At 34.1% G+C, this 19,332-nt stretch overlaps 1 protein-coding gene across 1 annotated transcript in view; it reads right to left on the bottom strand.

Annotated features, from left to right (window-relative positions):
* CFAP47 (cilia and flagella associated protein 47) overlaps nucleotides 1-19,332 on the bottom strand; it is a 362,349-nt gene that overhangs the window by 300,993 nt on the left and 42,024 nt on the right. The window contains 5 exon segments of the mRNA XM_054819861.1: nucleotides 1,032-1,241; nucleotides 2,630-2,822; nucleotides 9,842-10,001; nucleotides 11,225-11,325; nucleotides 14,688-14,856. Of these exon segments, the coding sequence (XP_054675836.1) occupies nucleotides 1,032-1,241; nucleotides 2,630-2,822; nucleotides 9,842-10,001; nucleotides 11,225-11,325; nucleotides 14,688-14,856 (833 nt within the window).

Here is a 19,332-nt window from a genome sequence, read left to right as displayed (position 1 = left end):
TCCTGCTCTAAAAAGTTTAAAAAAAGAGAACATAAAACCAGAGGAGGAAAAATTAAGGGTTAAGATATAATAACAGAAGATAAGTTTAAAGTGACACACTGACACACTCACCAAAAAAAAAAAAAAAAGTAGCAGTAAAAAAAAAAAGGTAGCAGTAGAGAGCAGGGGGAAAAAGACAGACAACATGACAACATGGAGAGCAAAAGACTGAAGAATGACATATACAGAGACAGAGATGGACGTCTCTTTAAAATAAGACTGGGGCATGTTTGCTGCTGGTTCCTAGCAAAATGAAATTCTGACTTCCAGTGTAATTCCCCCTTGAGAAGTCTCCCTACCTTTATTCTGAAGATGTCTCTTCTTGAATTCTTGGTCACCAGAGGAACACCTGAAGCTTTTGAGAGGACTGAAAATGGAGTAATCCTTTGCAAGATCACTCCACTGCAACTTTGTAAATATTTGCAAATAGGTGGCAAGAACCACCAGTTCTTCCAGATGCCATTAGAATAAAGCCAGAAAAGAGACAGACTCTAAACCACTCACAAATATTTCATTGTTTTTAAAAATGAATCATAAGACAAAGGTTCAATGGAATAAAATTTCAAAGAGTTTGGCTCAACCCAAAATCAGACCACCTTGAAGTCCAGCGTGGAATGGATTGTAAAATTTTAATAGGGTATTTGTCAAAAAGCAAAATATTTTGTAATAGAAAACATTGGGATTTGCTGAATCAAGACCATGTCCCTCCAAAGCAATCTGATAAGATTGAAGTGGACATAAGAATTACCAGAATGAGATATAAGACCTTAAGATGGCCACCTAGATGAATCTTACCTTGGAGACTAAAGCTGAATTTTATGCTTTCAAATGGTAATTCAGTTTTAAAAAGAAATACATTTTTACATTTCATTTTCATTTTTTTCAGAATGATTCTTGTATGCCTTTACCCAACCATTATGAGTTGTGTGTCTTATATCCAACTCTGTCAGTTTGGACCCTGCCCCCAGAGGAATTTGAATTGCACACATTACCTGTTTTCCTCTTCATCGGTGAAGAACATATTCCCTAAAAATGACACTGGCCTAGATGATCTGAAACTGATATGACAAATTAGTTCCTTATTTGTGCCATCTGATGAAAGAACAATCTCTTGTCCTTGCGGGAACTGTACAGAAAAAGGGTGAATCCTGTCACCATCTTCAAGTTCAAGCTCTGGAAGTTCAACTTGAATTTGTGATTGCCTGTGTTAAAAAAAAAATAGAGTAATGGTGTTTGTGCTTACAGCATAACAGTCATAAAGTTGATTCACAGATTCACACATTTACGAAACTGCTTTTCATAGTTAAATACAGAAGAATAACTTCAGTTTTGAAGTATAAACCAAGTGCAACTAAATAATTAAAATTCCTTTAGCATTTAGATGATAGTTTGTTTTCTACATATGCATCTGAACATTTTATGCTGACTCAGAGTAGTTCAACGTCCAAATGAAGAGCAGTTTCTCTGCTACTGTGCTACAAAGGGCATAAATACTACTTCTTAAACTTAAAACTTTCATTAATATTGATTAAACTGCATTATCGCACAACAAGGTACAACAGGTTTTAAAGCAGAAATATTAAGGGGAAATTCCTGAAGATAATTCAGATGTTTTCCCCAGTTATGTAATTTTAGGTTCCAGTCAATCCAGGCTGAAATGGAATCCTTTCAGTTCCAACCACTGAGTTACTGACAATAGACAAATCATTTGATAAATTACAACTCAAACAGGATAAGACAATAATAATTTGAAGGTAAAGTTAATTTCATTAATTTACAGCAACTTAAAGAGTTTTGCTCCAATTCTTCTGATATTGAAATGATACCTACATAAGCATAATGAACTAATATTACTGCTCTTTACTATTACAAACAGAAAAGTTGTATCTTAGAGACCAGAAAAACCTATTTTGACACACATGTACACAAGAGTGCTTGGAAAGATTAAAATATTAAGATTTCTATCAAATTGGAATAGGTGTGGTGCTGGGTTATGCTACATAATATGAAGATTACAAATATGCTCTCATATAAACTCAAATAACAGGATAAAGTGGGTAATCCACAGAAAAATGAAAAATATATAGATTATTTATTATATTAAATGACATAATTAAAACATTTGAGCTGTCCTCTTTGGTACTAAAATCTTGCTTAGGAAGAAAAAAAAAACAAGCAGTGCTTTATAACCTATGCAGTAGGGGAAATAAGACAGAAAGATTTTATTTGATCACAATGCGAAAAAAGAAATAAGACTATGAGCTTAGTATCTGGCTAAAGTTAACAAAAAATCTGGTAGGACTCTTCATAATTTTTGTGCTATTCAAGTATTTTTAAAAGCATCTGACAGAGTGAATGTATAAAAAGATGGTTACTTCATGAAGCAGGAATGTTATGAGGACAGATCATGAGCTTGTTGAATGTACAGCAATATTAATTACACAAATTTTCTCTTAAATATGCAAACTCCTCTGCGGAGCAGAAAATTAATGTTATCCTTCACAAACAAGAATTAAGTTACTTCTCCAGACGAGAACAAAATTAAAAATCATTCAGGATTTATGTAATAAATTTATTTTGAGATTTTTACCTTAAATAATCTTGTGGAATGATATTGAAGGCTGTTTCAGTTTTCACATCCAGAGGAACTGGCATCAGCATTAAAAAGGGGGGATCAAAATTTATTTTTGGTGACTTCACAGTGCCAGACAATGTTATTTTGTAATGTGATGGATTATCGTTTAGACACACTGATATTTCAGATGTGTATGTCCCAGGACAAGCTGTTAAAAATGTTAAAAAAAATAATAAAACAAAGCAAACAACAGAAAAACCCATAAAACTATATTACCATAAATACATGCAACTAAAAGAGTTATAGTAAGAGGTTTTGGTGTTAGTTTTTTGGTTTTGTTTTTAAAATCCATCAGTATTGCTTTCATACTCAAAATGTAGCTTAGCATACAGTAAATGTATCAGAGAATTATTTATTAAGAAAGCTTAGAACACTTGCCTGTAGCAAACCAAAAATCCATATTTTGTTTAATTTGTTGGAAATTTTTCAAAGTTTGAGTTCTTCATTTACTGTATTAATATTCTTTTATATAAAACATCAATGTAATGCTTCACAGAATTTTAAGAATTACAGTCATATCATAAATTACACTAACACAGAGAATGATAATTTTATAAAGGAATAAATATCAGAAGCATCTGACTGCCAAGACAAGAAAAAGTTGGTGCCTTCTAAGATGGCAATCACTATGTTTTGACAGATGACTGTTGCCAAGTCAGCCTCACACAAGCCAGCAGGACAGGTTCTACCCCTCCCTGAGAGCATCTTCCATTTCCTTGTGTTCTGCCCCTTCTCATGCCATCTTGCTAACTGCTGCAAGATAGTTTTCTCTAGGATGGAAAAGCACATTTTCTTTCACTGATACAGAGAGCGAGGTGGTGCTTCTGCAGCCGTTACACTATCAAAATGGTGTTCCAAATCACAGAGTGCCATTTACCAAATTCTTAGTTATTCCCACCTGCTGAAGAGCTAGCAAAATAAACAATTTTGAGGGCAAAATAAGGAACATCTGTTGTATCTAGAAACAAATCTGCATGACATCTTGTAAGACAACCCAAAAACTTTAATCTTATAATTTTTGAGAAAAACACCTTTCCCTTTGATTCCCCTCTGTCATTAGGTTAGTAAGTATGGAAACATCCTCACCTAATATTTAAGAAGGAAAGAGATAGCAAAACAAATAATTTTGATTTTTTTTGTGTCTGTATGAGCGCATATGCATCACTGCAAACAAAATACACACAAAAAGCTCTTCTGAGATTAGCTCAGATAATTATTTTCATAGCCTGACGAAGAGCTGCCATTATGTACATACACAAAGAAGAAAACCTAGTGTCTTCAAAATATTTTGTATTATTCCCCCCGCATAAGAGCCAAGTTTTTCATGGAGATGGTAATAGAGGAGCTTCATGGAACCTTGTTAGCTCACCGGAACATGGCCTGTGGATCCCTTCATTTCAGACCAGTGAACATGAAACTGGCAAAGTAAAAACCAGATGAAAGAGGAATTTGCTGCAGTGTTTGCAACATCTGGCTAATTGCCTGTTAAATGGAAATAAACTTTAGGAGACAGTGCTGCTGAGAAGGCTAAGCAGCTTGCACTTCTAGGTTTTGATACAGCAAGAACACACCTTCTTCTGGCACTTAGCCCTTTTATGAGGGAAAGGTGAGAGAGCATCAGAAAAGGTCATGGAGATGTATGAAGAGCCAAACAGGCTATTTTTTACATGCTTGTAAGAAAAGAGGTTCTACAGAAATTACTCCCATATATGAGCTAGTCTACTGTCCTACAGCTGTGCTCTAACTAAGCCATATTTCCAGTATCCTGTCTTAATACATATGTATGACATATGGTAAAGGAAAATGAAAGGCCACAACCATAAATGCCATAGGGATGGAACGCCATGAAGGAAGAGGAGCGCATGTCAGTAGCAAAGAATATGCAATTTTCACTAACTCACATTTTAAAATATTCATATTAACCATAGTTCCAAAGTTAAACCTTCAAAAGTTAGGACAGAATAGTGTTAAGCTTTCCTCATACAAACTTTTCATCAATACTGTACATAACAATTCTAAAAAAATCCATTAACTACACGATCACATCCATTAGCCATAGAATCCCTGACTCAGAAAGCAGAACAGACAGTGCTTATTCTGCATTGCTGATCATTCTGTGTGGCTCCACACATTTACTAACATCAAAATTCTGCATAATATGTAAGCCAATAATTTATTATTTATGTCAGAAACACCAGGATGTTGCGACACTGTCCTCATTCTAAACAAAGAAAGTTAATTATTCCGTTAAGTGTTGTTCATTAGTTTGTAATGCCTAGGACCAATGTTTTCAGGATATTTCATGTTAAATAAATTACTTTGAATTTAGTGAGAATTATGTCCTCAACCAATAGCTGAAGTCATGAATTTATTCTATTAATCACACCTTTCATGGCTACTGTCAAAGCTTGTGCTGCTGTTACCATTCTGATATACCACTGTTAATTTCTATAGGGCAAACAACAAGCAGTCCAGCAGATGTGAAAATTTTCCTTAGGGAGATCTGATGGTATTTACAAATCTGCCAATCTAAATTTTCCAAGGGCTAACAAAAATCTGTAGAACTATATGGGAAATTTCTCCTCTGTCTTTTCTAGATGTATTTATTAGGGGACATAAGCATTCATTGCCTTGCCTTAGAAAAAAACCCTGAATAAAGGAACACAACTTCTCAAAGTACACATGTGTATATATACATTAGCTGCTTCATTTTCAGTCTAATTTGCACTAGAAAGCCCATCCAGTTAAGAGTGCCTAACTCCCTAGCATGCTGTCTTGGGACTACACTTTATGCAGATTCCTTGTTAACAGAGACATAAACAGATTATATTCTTGCTGTAAGCCAGTTATATACATATGCAAGTTCTCCTGATACCGCTCACACACTTCTGGAGGAGATATATTTCAAGTCGCCACACCTTCCATTCTACTGGTTTCAGTCGCCATTTAAACTAGCAGCTAAAACTAGTTTAAATGGCCACCTCTTTAAGGATGTCCATATTCCTTGCTCCTCTCTAGCAGCATAAATCTAATTTTTGATTTTTTTTTTTCCCCCTCAGAAATTTTAACTGTATAATAGCATGGGGTTTGGTCTTTTGATAGTGGGTGGGGCTCTGCTTACCCTCTTAAGTTTGAATTAGATTGTTATTCAGGTTCTACACTTCTCTCTCAAATAAACTTTTTTAGTTTAGTTGCCTTGGACAATAATTCATGCCTTGTTGCATATGTACACCTTCAGCATAAATGCATGCCAATGAAGAATTTGCATACACTGAAATACAGACTTCAAAGCAGAAAAGTTACAGGTAGTTAAAACTTATAGGCAAGCCCTACAAAAAAATGAGGGGAAAAAAATATCAAAAGTAAACTAATCATTTCTCCACAGAAACTTTTAAAGGGCATAGTTATTAAATATCTTACTGTTAGAGATAAAAAAACCCAAACAACCCAACCTAGAAGATGGAGGTCATGATGGTCATCTGTGCCCACTACCTAACCATCATGTCTTCCAGGGGCACTGAACTCCTGTTGACTCACTGGTGCATTTGTGAGTATTTTTCCACACAGGATCCCAGAGCACAGATTTTTTTTATAACATACTATGCTTCAGATAACTTTTTGCATACCACAATAAGATATAGTGAAATTTTTCCATATACCATTAATGTATTATGCTATAGAAGATCATATTAATATAACTTCAGTTCTTGATAATCTCTTTTAAATTCAGTATACTTTTCTTAACAGGTAGCATCATATTACCACGCATTATATAAATGTTTGCATTTAACTTAACACTATAGGTTACTATAGCATTTTGCACTCTCATCATTATAAATATTGTGGCATATTTAACAAATTAATGCACACTAAAAGTTAATTTTAAGGTTTGTTCACCCCCACATACTACAACTTTACAGTAAAAACACATGAAGGTGATTAGCACACCATATTCATTAACGAGGTCTGTGTGGGTTTTGATGTATCTAATGTTCTCTTACAACAAAGAGTAATTACATTCAGTGAAGTTATAGCACAAGCAGGCTACAGAACATGGGAAAATACTTAGAGCAACAAATTATGGGCAATTGATTTTCACAGTTACTTATTTTCTGTAAATAAAAGATATGGGAACACAGCAAAAATACAAATAACTTCAAATGACAATTATTTACTTATCAGTCATCTTTATGTATATGCACATCTGCTTTTACACATACAATTCATTCAGTAATTCAATCTATTGGCTTTTATTTGCATGCTATTCTCTGCTTCACAGTCTTTGCAACATGCAAGCAATTTTAATATATTCTTATGATGTAAACACCTAAAGAGAACAACCATCATATGGATATCATTTCACCTATTCATTATCACGATTCCTCTCCAGCTGCTGCACAAAACAGTATTACCTTTTTTTTCTTTTTTTAATTTCCTCTGTCTTAAATGCCAGAGTGGTACTTAGAAAAAGGAGAAAATGAGACCCTGTGCTCATTCGGGCTCTAAAAATCACCAGATATCTGAAAATATGGATTTATTCTTTTTATCTTCCAAGTCTAATATTGTCCTGAGCAATTTTCTTTTTGAAGCTACATATGTTAACCTAATCAATGCAAAATGCAGCTATTATATTTCCTATTAGAGGAATATGTTTCTCAAATTCAAAGCAGACAGAAATCTTTATATGTGTTCTTCACAAGTGACTATGTTAGTATGACCCACAATTATTCTAACCATAGGCATACTGCAAAAATATCTATTACAATACCTTCTCAAAGTTATAACATTTATTTTGTAGTCTTTATTATCTGAAATACTGGAGAAAAAAATGATACCTTACTAAAAACAAATTAGAAATTCATGAAAGAAGGAAAAAATGTTTAAAAGAAATAGTTAATGTAAACTACATGTGTATTTTTTCACTGCATCTCAAGGAACAATAGAACGTTACAAGTGTGTGTTTTTCACTTTCCAACCTTCTATATTTCCATTCCTCTTCCCTCTATATTCTTACTCCAAAGACGTGGGGTCATAATAAAAATCTGTTCCTTGGCTTCTTTAACCTATTTTTCCTCTTGGTTGTATCTCAACAGTTTCTCAAAATTCAGAAGTTTACCCAAAGCACTTTGGTACTTTGAGTAGATCCTTACATCCTTCATAAGTAAACTGAGATTCAAAGTCCTTATTTCTAAAACTTTGTAAAACTGAACATCTGAAAAGAGATAACTTCCAGATTTTTTCTCTGACAATATCTCTCTGCATTTTGTCCAATCTTATTGTCATCCTGCTCCAACTGTTTAACCCCTTCTGATTTTTATATTCTAACATTTCCTCACACTCTGGGACAACATTTTCATTTGATTCACCTACTATCCTTGGATTTTTTTATTTCATATTGCCCCCAAAGAAAATTCTTTAACCAAATTTTTCATCTCTATTTTATTTTGATAACCTACATAAGTTATCACTAAAAACTGACTGAGGACCTGCATAGATGAGATGGAAGATGAGATCACATCATTTGGTTCCAAAAACAAGGATTACATGAAGTACAAAATAGAACACACCTAGTAAAAAATTTTTATTGCGTTAAAAACATTTTTATGGTTGTTTCATAAAAGTGTGGTTCAGAGCCAAAACCAGGGGGTTTGCAATTTAGTTTGAAGGAATGTAGGGGAAAAAGAGACAAAGTGATCAAAGCCAGAAACATGCTCTAAATATTTTTGCTCAGCCTTCCAATAGTAAATGGCATTCAACTTTCTTCTAGTCGTTTAGTTTGTAATAATATATAATTTAATAGAGTAATTAAAATACATATTTCTAAAAGGATTCCTCATGGACAGCTCAGAAGTGTAAAAACTACAACTATAAATACTGATTGGGTCAGAAACTTTCCAGGTATTATATGCACAAAGAAATACTACTTCAGAAAAGTCAGAATTTGCTACTCAAAACAAAAATTAAAAGAATTTAAAACAAACAAACTTCTAAAGAATTCTACAAAAATCATTATACATTAATTACTTTTCCACTTCATGAAGCAAAATCACAAGTTGATGTGATTTTTCTTCAACCATAAGTTGAAGACAAAAGCTATCAACAAGGCATAAAACATAATGGAATGATGTTTTGAAGTGGGTTTTTTGCATATTCACAACATGTTTGCAGAGCAACATTTAATACAGTCTTCTGAATTTATCATACAGAATCATGGCAAGACTCTTATACCTTTTTTATAATTATTATTTATAATGATATTAAATTGTTCCCAGTGCGTAATTGAGGTTATAGTTTTCAATCCTATCATAAAGAATAGAATCTTTCTTTAGGACAGGGATGCTCACTTGCTGACTCAAGATCAGATCCAATCGACAAAGCAAGTTTTCTTCCTCTTGAGCATGCTGGGGCCCCAAAAGTAGGCCACTTCAAACTGTCAAAACGACTCTGTTTTGACGGAGGTCTGCAGGCATCAGCTGCATACACTGGTGGGATTTATCAACTGAAATACAGTCTTACATTACTCTCTACCCTAAGCATTTTACTGGGAATAAGGTAGAATCCTAAAATTCATGTTCTGCCATTCCTCTTCTGGTGTGGTTGATTACCATCTTCCTACATGCTCCAAAGTTTTGTTAGAAATCTATTTTACATTTTTTATTTAGGGTTATGGTTGCCTGAGCAGACTACTCAGAAAATACCATAGCTAAGTGATTTTGTATCTCATTGAGGCAGGAAATTTCCTTTCTTATCTAAATTATGGCCATTTAGAAAAAAGTTCACACACATTCCAAGTACTCTTGGAAAGCTTTCGTATCTAAGTCAGTCAACTTAACTGGACATGAAGGAGCAGTATTGAAAATGACTCAGCTATCCCAGCCTTTGGCGCTTCGTACGTGCAAAACTTGATGCTTTATACGTGCAAACCAGATTTTTCAAATCAGGTTATCAAGTGATTCCATGCTTTGTGTTAGGTCTGCAGACGTCTTATTTTCTCAGAACCACAACAAACCTTTCTTTTGGCATTTCAGTTCATTATTTACTCATGTTAATTGGAAGTTAATCAAAACAAGCGCTAGTTATGATTCATCATAAAAAGTAATTTAAACAAATGTATGAAAATGATATGTTGGCCAAACTACTTGTAGAAGAATTCAGAAAATTACTTACAAGGGCAGAAGAATACAGCAATACTAACTTTTTGTCCTGGATCAAGAAATCCAGTCTGTAAACTAAATTTAAAAATACTATCTTCTGTATTTTTGGCTGCATCATCACAATTCAATTTCCATGTCAACTGCTGCCTTGAGATATTCTTCAGGTCAAGCTTCTGTAAATATTTGCAGAGAAAGGAGGACATGATTAAAGAGGGAAAGCAGCAAACACCATGATACTTTTCACGTTGCCCTATCCTAAGCATTTTTTCTGCTACCAGAGCAGAGTGAAAGCAAGAAAGCAGTAGAAAGCAATGAAGAACCCAGTTTATTATATCTGTAAGGTGAGAAGATGAGCGTGCCTATCAGCACAGACTAGGATCTTTCCAGTCACTCACCACATTCACAAAGAGCAATGCTTTCTTTCCAGAATGGAAAAATCTCACTTATGCACGGTAAATAGATCACAGCGTCACAGTGGAAGTGCTTAGCCAAACAGAAATGAGGAGTTTTTCCTGATACAAATGAAGCACAGCAAGCACTAAACACATGACTCATGACATATAGACTTACAGGTGGATTATGTTGAAAAAGCAAGAAGTTCAGAATAGGTTTTCAAAACCCATTCTTTCAATTCAATAAGACGAAGGTGGGAAAAACAATCCATTATCTCAGAGTTACTCTTTCAACTCCGAACACATCCATAGCTAGGAAAAGGCCTTGACTATGTACTATCATTGTTTTCTGAAGATACTTGAAAAGCAGTTTCAAGTGTTTTCAATCACTTTTTATAATTTCCAAACAAAGCTTTTGGGAATTAGAAACAATAAATTATGTTGCGGTATGTTTTGCATTCACATAGTCAAATTGTCTATGTTCCAGAACAGAATGGCTGTGGCCAAATATGCTATTTAGTACCTTTTTCCCATTAAGCCCTAAATCATGACCAGGAATATTTAGGAGGAGTGCCAGTTGGCACAGATCAGTACCATACAACATACTGGGAGAGCAATTTAACTGTATGGACCATCATGGCACATCAATTGCATTCCTGCACTGTCACTGTCTAGTCTACTAGTATAGACAGAGACAGAAAATCTTTGGAAGCCATTTCTTACAGAATTCATGGACAGTTTCTCATGGTGCCCATGCTTTCTCATATATCAGAAAGTCAGGACAAGCCCAATTTTGAATTTTGGAAAAAATTCTAGTGATCAAAAGACAAACTTAAAATCAAAAACTGAACAAAATTACAATGGAAGAACTTTCAAATATTTAAACCATATGTTTGGAACATGACTGAATTTTGAGTTCTAAATCTGTATTCTTTTCCCAGTCTTTCTTGAGTAATTAAAAGCTATAGCCAAGAATAAGTATAACAACACTTGTGATTACATACCTGAGAATTCAGACTTTCATCAGCAATATTGAAATGTATACCACTTAAATGTTGTGCAAATTTAAGTTCCATTGAGGAGAACTCCAATGGTGATTTAAGTACTATTGGAAAAAATAATTTCAGATGTTTATACAGCATCATTTTGACAAATATTTCCTCAAAATCCCTTCATAAAATCATTGTTTTTGCACGTTTACAGAAATGTTTCTCCCCTTGTTTTAAAGCTGTATTTTCTCTATTGTTCCCATACTATACACATAATTACCGTAATTTAACTTTCTGTCTTATTATGAGCCTTTAGTCTCATTAAAATTATTTAAATTTTGTATCTACAAGACTTATAGGATCTCTCCTTCAAATAAAGATGCTATAAAGAGAGTCACATGATCTTCCTATTACAGATGAATGAATTTACATTTCTGACAGTAATCATTATAAAAGACTTGAAAGATTTTATAAAAAACAGTATTTCTCTTAATTTCATATAGCTAGAACAAAGAAACCATCACAAAGGATGAAGTTTGAAGTGAGGATTTAGAAAAACAAATGTCTCATTTTGCTTCTTGATTAGATTAAACACTGGAATGAACGTAGCAAGCATACAGTATCCTTTTATTAAAATCTGCAAGTTTGTTTCACACTCACTGCAGAAGTGTGTTGATCAATTCTCTTCTCACCCTAAAAAGCCCAAAGGATTTCCTAATCACATACCTCACATTATGTAAACAACAATACTATCCCTATTTCTCTAAAGCACAGGCATATAAACTCTATAAACTAGTATTGTTTCAAAGTAGGAATCTAATTTGCTAGAATGCTTTCACCAATATGCACCTATATCACTCATGAAGTCCTCAGGCATCATAGAAACTGCCTGTACAAAGAAAACACAGCACGACTGAAAGACTAGTAGGGAAAGGAAAGGAAATTATCCGGCTCATGAAAAAAATTGTGAGATTGATTATTTAAAAAAAAAAGTCAGTTCACATGAGGTCATTACATTGATAATATGTCTTCTTCCTTTATGTCTGGCTGAAGTAGGGCTTGTGTCTTTTCCAGTTGACTTTTGGGTTTTGTTTTGGGTGTGGGTTTTTTTTTTTCTCCTCTTTTAGTGCTTTCTTCCATACTGATAAGCAGTCTCCAAGGGAAAAGTCTTACAAGTATTTAAGCAAGAGACCTTCTTTCCTTCTCAAGTGCTGAAACAGTCTACAAACTTTGGTTTTAAAATAATTCAAAAAAAGATCCATGATGGAGTGAACACATATTGACTACACTGAAGTTAAAAGACTGGGTTGACTACTCCAAGATTATTGTGGTTCTTTCCTCAGGGTGAACAATCCCGAGTACAAACATTGGATATAAGCTATTGATTGAAGTGCCAACTTCACTGTCCTGTGTAGTCTGAAGCCCAGTCAACCACAAAAGTTGTCACGGGGGGGGTTGGGGGGGGGGGGGGGCAGGTGCGGGGCGGGAATTATAAGAGTGGAAAACAAATGTACCATAAAGCACACAGTAGTGAGAACTAGGCATATTGATCAAATCAAAACTTTGAACTTGCAAAATGCATCTTACCCACTTTTAGTTTTTAAAGTGATCATCTGAAATGATGAATCAATAACAGACATAATTTTTAAGTTGTCAGAATGTAATAAAATTATCAGGTTCTTTTTTAACAGTAAAAATAATTTGGCTAATTGCCTGCATCTCTATGATTATATGAAAAACTGAGTGGTCAAGACATTTATTTAGACTTCTCTCCCTCCTCCCAGCCAATCAACATTTACAGTAAGAATATAATTCTAATAGTTAAATTTAAATAGAAGCCACACTTTATTTTTCCAACTATTTCTTAGAATTGAAAGTATTATATATTCACTTTAATACTATGAATACTTGTTGTTGGCCTATACTGGTATTTTGAAGAAATTCTATGAGGGCAAAGTACAAATTTGTGATAAAATTTAGATAAGATCGTCATTTATTAGGAAGAGTACTGATCATATTGATTCATTATTCCACAAAGTGAAAAGGAAATAAACATTTTCTTTTTTCTTCAGGTTATATAAATCACTTCTGTGCTAGAAATTTGTCATTTTGAGTCATGATTTTTTATTTAGAGACACGATTTCTAACAATCTCATATACATATGTACATTTCTCTTTATTCTACTTGTTCTTAAACTAAATATATTTAGAAATGTTTAATATGAATTTACTTCCATCACAGGATTTAAAGAAGGTCTCTCAGATTCCTTTGATATCTTAAAAGATCTCAAAAGTAAGACTTAAGTTAAAGACCTACAGGAAAAGAAAAGAAAAGAAAAGAAAAGAAAAGAAAAGAAAAGAAAAGAAAAGAAAAGAAAAGAAAAGAAAAGAAAAGAAAAGAAAAGAAAAGAAAAGAAAAGAAAAGAAAAGAAAAGAAAAGAAAAGAAAAGAAAAGAAAAGAAAAGAAAAGAAAAGAAAAGAAAAGAAAAGAAAAGAAAAGAAAAGAAAAGAAAAGAAAAGAAAAGAAAAAAGAAAAGAAAAGAAAAGAAAAGAAAAGGAGAAAAGAGAAAACCTAATAAATTGGAGTTGCTTTTACCACAAAATATGCATTTAATTGACTAAGCCTCCTTCAGTGCTCCTAAGATGTTTAAACATTACACAAACATCATGCCAGGAAGACACTCAGTGCTTAAGTCTCACCTCAAATAAACAGTGAATACATATTAAAAACTGATATGAGTAAAGCTAGTGGATTCAAGTGTTCACAATGTGTAGGTCTATATGACTATAAGGATCAGACAGGAGGTTAAGGAGAACGACAAATTATTTCTAAGAAAAGCAGAGAAGAATCAATTAAGATAGCAATTTCTTTCTGCAGGCAAGCAGCCCATAACTTTGGCCATTAACAAATTCTGACAGGCCAGAAGGGTGCAGTTCTACACATACAAGCAAACAGAAGCAAATGGACTAAATTACCACCAGTTCTCTCAGATGAGATCAGGGCCAGTCAGAGGCATTTTAAAGGAGTTTTTAAGTATAGCTAGACTTCCTAGTTTTGACAGAGAAAGAAGGAGGGGGGGAGGGGGAAGAGCATGAATGACATACTACTTTTCTACACTTTTCAGATGAACTGCTATAAGTACTGGGGTCTGCATGATAAGGTCTGGAAACACTAATGAAGGAGTAGAAACAAAGATTAGTTTTGGTAAACTAATTTTTATATAAGGCAAATAACTATTAAAAAACCCCAACATATTTTCCCAGCACATCATAATTATGTATAGAAAGTTCAGCTTTACACCTATTTAAAAATTCAAATCAAAATTTTGAAATTTTTCAGGTTTCCAAGGAATTTACAAATTATACAAGTATCAGTCAAATTTCAGTTAAGTAGTAATTGTCTGCAATCACAATACAAGCAAAAACATCACTACAAATATAAGTATCCACCTTCTGCTTAAGTCCCTAGTTTACCTACCAACTGCTTTAACTCTACAGAACGGAACAGCCACAGTCACTGCTCGCGGCCGAGGAGCAACGATGTGCTTTGCAGATCCAACAGAAGTTGCAGATGCAAGGCTTGGTCGTGTCAATGGCAAGTCAGCCAGAGGAGTATTAACTGGAAGAGTGAAGTCATATGCTGCCACCTAAAGGACAACAATATCATTGTGATCACTTTCTCAAAGAAATTGTGGCTTTTTCTTGAACTGAGTGGTATTACTATTTCATAAGAATTATTGAAATTAACTTAGGACCTGATCATGATATTAAATAGGATAGTTTATTGGCACCCAGTATCGGTTGTTTATAGTTGTTTATTGGCACCCTTACGTAATCAGTGACCAGCCCTTTTTTCCCCTACCAAGGGAAAACACTGTATGCCCTAAAGTATCAGGGTTATCAGCACAGCTGCAGACAAGGCTTCTGGTAAATCATTGTGTTGGGTTCCTCTCCGACAGCTCTCCTGAGTGAAAAAGGATTGGTGCAGTGGCCCAAATGCATAAACACGAGCAAAGAGGGAGCAAACAAAGCTACCTAAGTTAAGAAAACCTTTCTCAAATGCTGAAAAGGTCAGCTGTTGTGGTATACCTCAGGAAAGAAAAAACAAAGACAAAAACCCTCTTAAAACCTTTCTCATTGAATGCCACTGAGTTCCTGGAGGCCAGATTCCAGTGATTTGATCCTAGTTTTATCTCTGCCATCACATCCCCAAATAAGTGGTGTTTAGAATTTAAAAGATAGCATGTTTTATACAAAATCCTCTTTTTTGACAGACTGTGCACTTGAGAGGCCAAATCTATTTCATAGTGCACTTTCAAGGAGGCATTTCTTGCCTCTCGCTCTGTCTTTCCAAGGATCAACATACTAGAGTAGGATGTTCTCCAGACAAAAGGTATGGATAACTCTGGCCTATAAAGTCTGTATGCTGCTTAAAATGTGCAGTAAAGCCAGCTATATAAAGAAGTTACGAATCATTTAAAAGCTTTCAAAAACTGCAGAAAATAATGCATCATGCTTCACTTTCACATATGCAGTAGTGAGCAGAATATATAAATGACAGGAATGAAAAAAAAAAAAAAATGTCCTAAGCCAGGACATGAGACACATATCCATCTGTAATAGAACCAACACACAGCTTAGATAATGAGAAGCAAGTATGCAGCACTTAACAGTGTTTGGAGTTCCAGCAGGTACGTAACACACAATTACAAACTCCCGGTGAGTGAGTTGTGTGCTGAGCCTTGTGGAACTTTTTGGGTATTTGTGCTTAGCAAGAGGAAAGCACGGGATGAGAGGAAGTTTTTCTAGTGAGATCACCACAGTCCCTTGATCTATATTGATACTTCAAATCTGATAATGATTAGATTTTATAACATAGAACTGGCTTTTCAAAATTAACATGATGAATGCCATTTAAGATTTTTTAGTAACTAATGCTCGAGGTGTATTATAAACAGAGACTGAGTAAAAATTTACTGATTTGATTTACATACTCTTCTATTTTTAGTATCTCAAGTCACCCAACTATAAGATTTCATCAACTTACATCTTCAAAATATGCTCTCGTGGCGTAAAACCACATAATTAAAAACTAGATTGAAAAGGATCTTTTCTTCATAGTGTGAGTAGTTTCTTTCACTTCAAAGTATGTGTGAAATACATGATTTCAAGTCACTAGGAACAGTGGCTCCTTAAAGGTTTAGAGAAACAACTGATTATCTTTTCTTATAGTTCAAAGTAATAAGCGTTGCACATTAAGGCTGTGAAATCCATCCAAAAAAAACAACCAAAAACCAAAAAAACCCCTGCACTTTAAAAACTTTTTCCAAAAACATAAGAAAAGTTTGACAGACTAGAGCTGAATACATCATTGTTTGGTAACCCTGCTAGCTGTTAAATACATAAGTAAGCGAGACCTGTGAAGTGAACCAATACTAGTGAGAGAAAAAAAAAAAAAACAAAAAACACACAAAAATGTACAGGACTCTCTGGGTCAAGCATCTTGTACAACAGTAACAACACAGACAGAATCCAAAGATTCTGTCACACTCCTTCAGCTGTATGAGAAGTTTGTTATATTGGGGGTAGCGTACCCAGCACACATCTTCAGAAGTGTAATATGCAAAATGCTGCATAAATAACCAACTTATCTCCCAAGCACTATGGGTAACTGTAAGAACAAAGAGAAGATGACTGCACATCTCGGTGCACATCTCAGGTTCTGAGATTCCTCCCAGCCTTGGCAGCTCCCTATAGCCAGCAGGTGCTTCTCTACATTGGCAATTCTAACACTTGAAACACCATTGCCAAGAATTGCAGTAAAAAAGTGAGCTAGCAAATCCTTCCATGCCTAGCATGTATGACATATATAACAATATAACGACACTAAATTTTTAAAGTTTGGTAAGATTAAAATGCTTAGTCATATAATAGATATCATTACATCATTGGCTATGCAAAAGACTGCAGTCTAGCACTGCAATTGTTCTACATCAATGCTGTTATGTTTAGTATGGTTAGGTTGGACAACAAAAGGTGGAATCCCTTTATCCCTCTCCCAAAACAGCTATTCAAAATTTGTTTTTCACCCCCACTATCAGGAAACAAAACCAAAGCTGGCAAACAAAACTAAATATGTGCAAGACACTCACTTAATTCACTACATGTAGGACATGATGTTCACTGAAAAACCTACATTTGCTTTGAAGTACAATGGTGCAAATTCAGAGCCAACATAACTCACAGAAATATATTTACATAATTGAGAACAAAACATAGACCTATTGTTTCATTCATATGTATCTTTGCCTCATTAACTGCACATTAACTAACCAGTACTACAAATTAAAAATTCTTTTAAAATTCTATATACCTGGAAATCATATTATAATTCATACACATACGTAGACACACATATTACTGAAACAGAATTAAAACTTAATTTCATTTTTTAGGACTTCACTTTGCAAGTAGAATCATTATTTTCCCTTTTCCATATATTTGAAGAAAAAAATATGATTTGGTTTTAATCTCTAAAACTCCATAATGGGAAATTCTCTCTCGCAAGATTATATCCTCAAAAAATTAATGACAATATTTAAAAGCAACGGCAAGTCCAGGAACAGTATACGGATTTTTTTGTTTAATAATCTATGAATACTTTACAGCTACTCATCTACTAAGATATTTTTCTGAAGCTGCATTTAACTTCATAAATCAGCGAATACAGGGAGGGGCAGGAAGCAAGCAGCCTAGAGAGAGTTCTTTCACAAACACTCCAGGTTGTTTATATCATTATAAGAAATATTTTTGCAGCCCTGATTTACACTGATTATGCATGTTAATTGGAAAGGCGGCATCATCTACAAAATGGTAGTGTTAGCAATTAAAATACTTCAAAAGAAGCTTTAAAAAGACAAGTCACGTGAGACAAAGGAGCTTTTTGTTACACGTTCACATAGAACACCTCCAGAGGATGCCAGAAAAGGATATGCTTGTTATCTTCTGGTGGCAGCCTACACAGTTCTTTAAATAAAACAGATATTCCTGCAAACTTTTATTTGAGGGCTTTTTAAAACACCTTCCAATTTTTTTAGCTAGAATTACTAAACAAATAAAAGTTGTTGATTTTGAGAAATCTGATCAAGAAAGCTCTGCTACCAAAGCTCATTTGGTTTGATACAAAGTACACATTAGCTCTAAGCCCAACACAGGAGAGTGAACATAGCTGAATGGCTTCCTGCCTCAGGCCTAAATACTTGGTGTACTGGAAGAAACAAAAGGGAGAACAACTACGGCAGCATCCATGACAACTAAAATGGTATTTTATATAAAATTCATGCATAAAAAATAAACAAACTCAAGCATAGTGTCGGGGGCGGGGAACTGAGAGTAGAAAAAAAATTATTTTCAAAAAACACTTTCAAAGCAGTTACTTCATTTCTATCTTTACTAAGTAATGCAATAATATATTTTATGTTTTATAAAATATATTTGCTAATTATTATTGTAATACAGCATATATTCTCAAGACTGAATAAAAATTTTGCTGTCAAGTCCAGGAATCATATACTTTATTTAGCACAAAGAATATGTGATATCTCCCTAAAATTACAGTACTTGCTTTCACAGTAGAACTTCACAGGGAATTGCAAGTAAGCCAATTTATAACTTAAAATTAAGTTAAAACATCTGTAAAGGATGATATGCTTGTACTCACCATACAATAACATGCAGACTGTTCAAATATCTTGAAGCATTAAAAGTCATTGAATTTTTCTGTAAAGGCTGATTTTAAAGTTTCTTTTTTTATAACAGTAACATATGGGTTCGACAGTGATACAAGGAGAGAAAATACAATGTACATTAAAAAAACCAGTTTGATTCAAATTTAAACCTAACCGCAAAACCAAAGGTTTATGTCCTGCAACTGTATACAACATGCATTCTCAACCTCCCCTCAGATTTAACATGAGCTTTTCCTTAAAACATACTTAAGACTTTCATGGAGCCTAAATTCCCCAGCTTTATATCACAGATAAGCAGCTTTCCACAATGAATAATGTAACTAGTGTTCAAAGCTATCATTCAAAACACTGAAATAAAACTAAATCTTTCCCCTG

Source organism: Grus americana, chromosome 1, assembly GCF_028858705.1.
Source record: "Grus americana isolate bGruAme1 chromosome 1, bGruAme1.mat, whole genome shotgun sequence".
Classification (NCBI taxonomy): domain Eukaryota; kingdom Metazoa; phylum Chordata; class Aves; order Gruiformes; family Gruidae; genus Grus; species Grus americana.
Note: the sequence above shows the minus strand (reverse complement) of the source record. Positions and strands in the feature narration are given on the sequence as shown.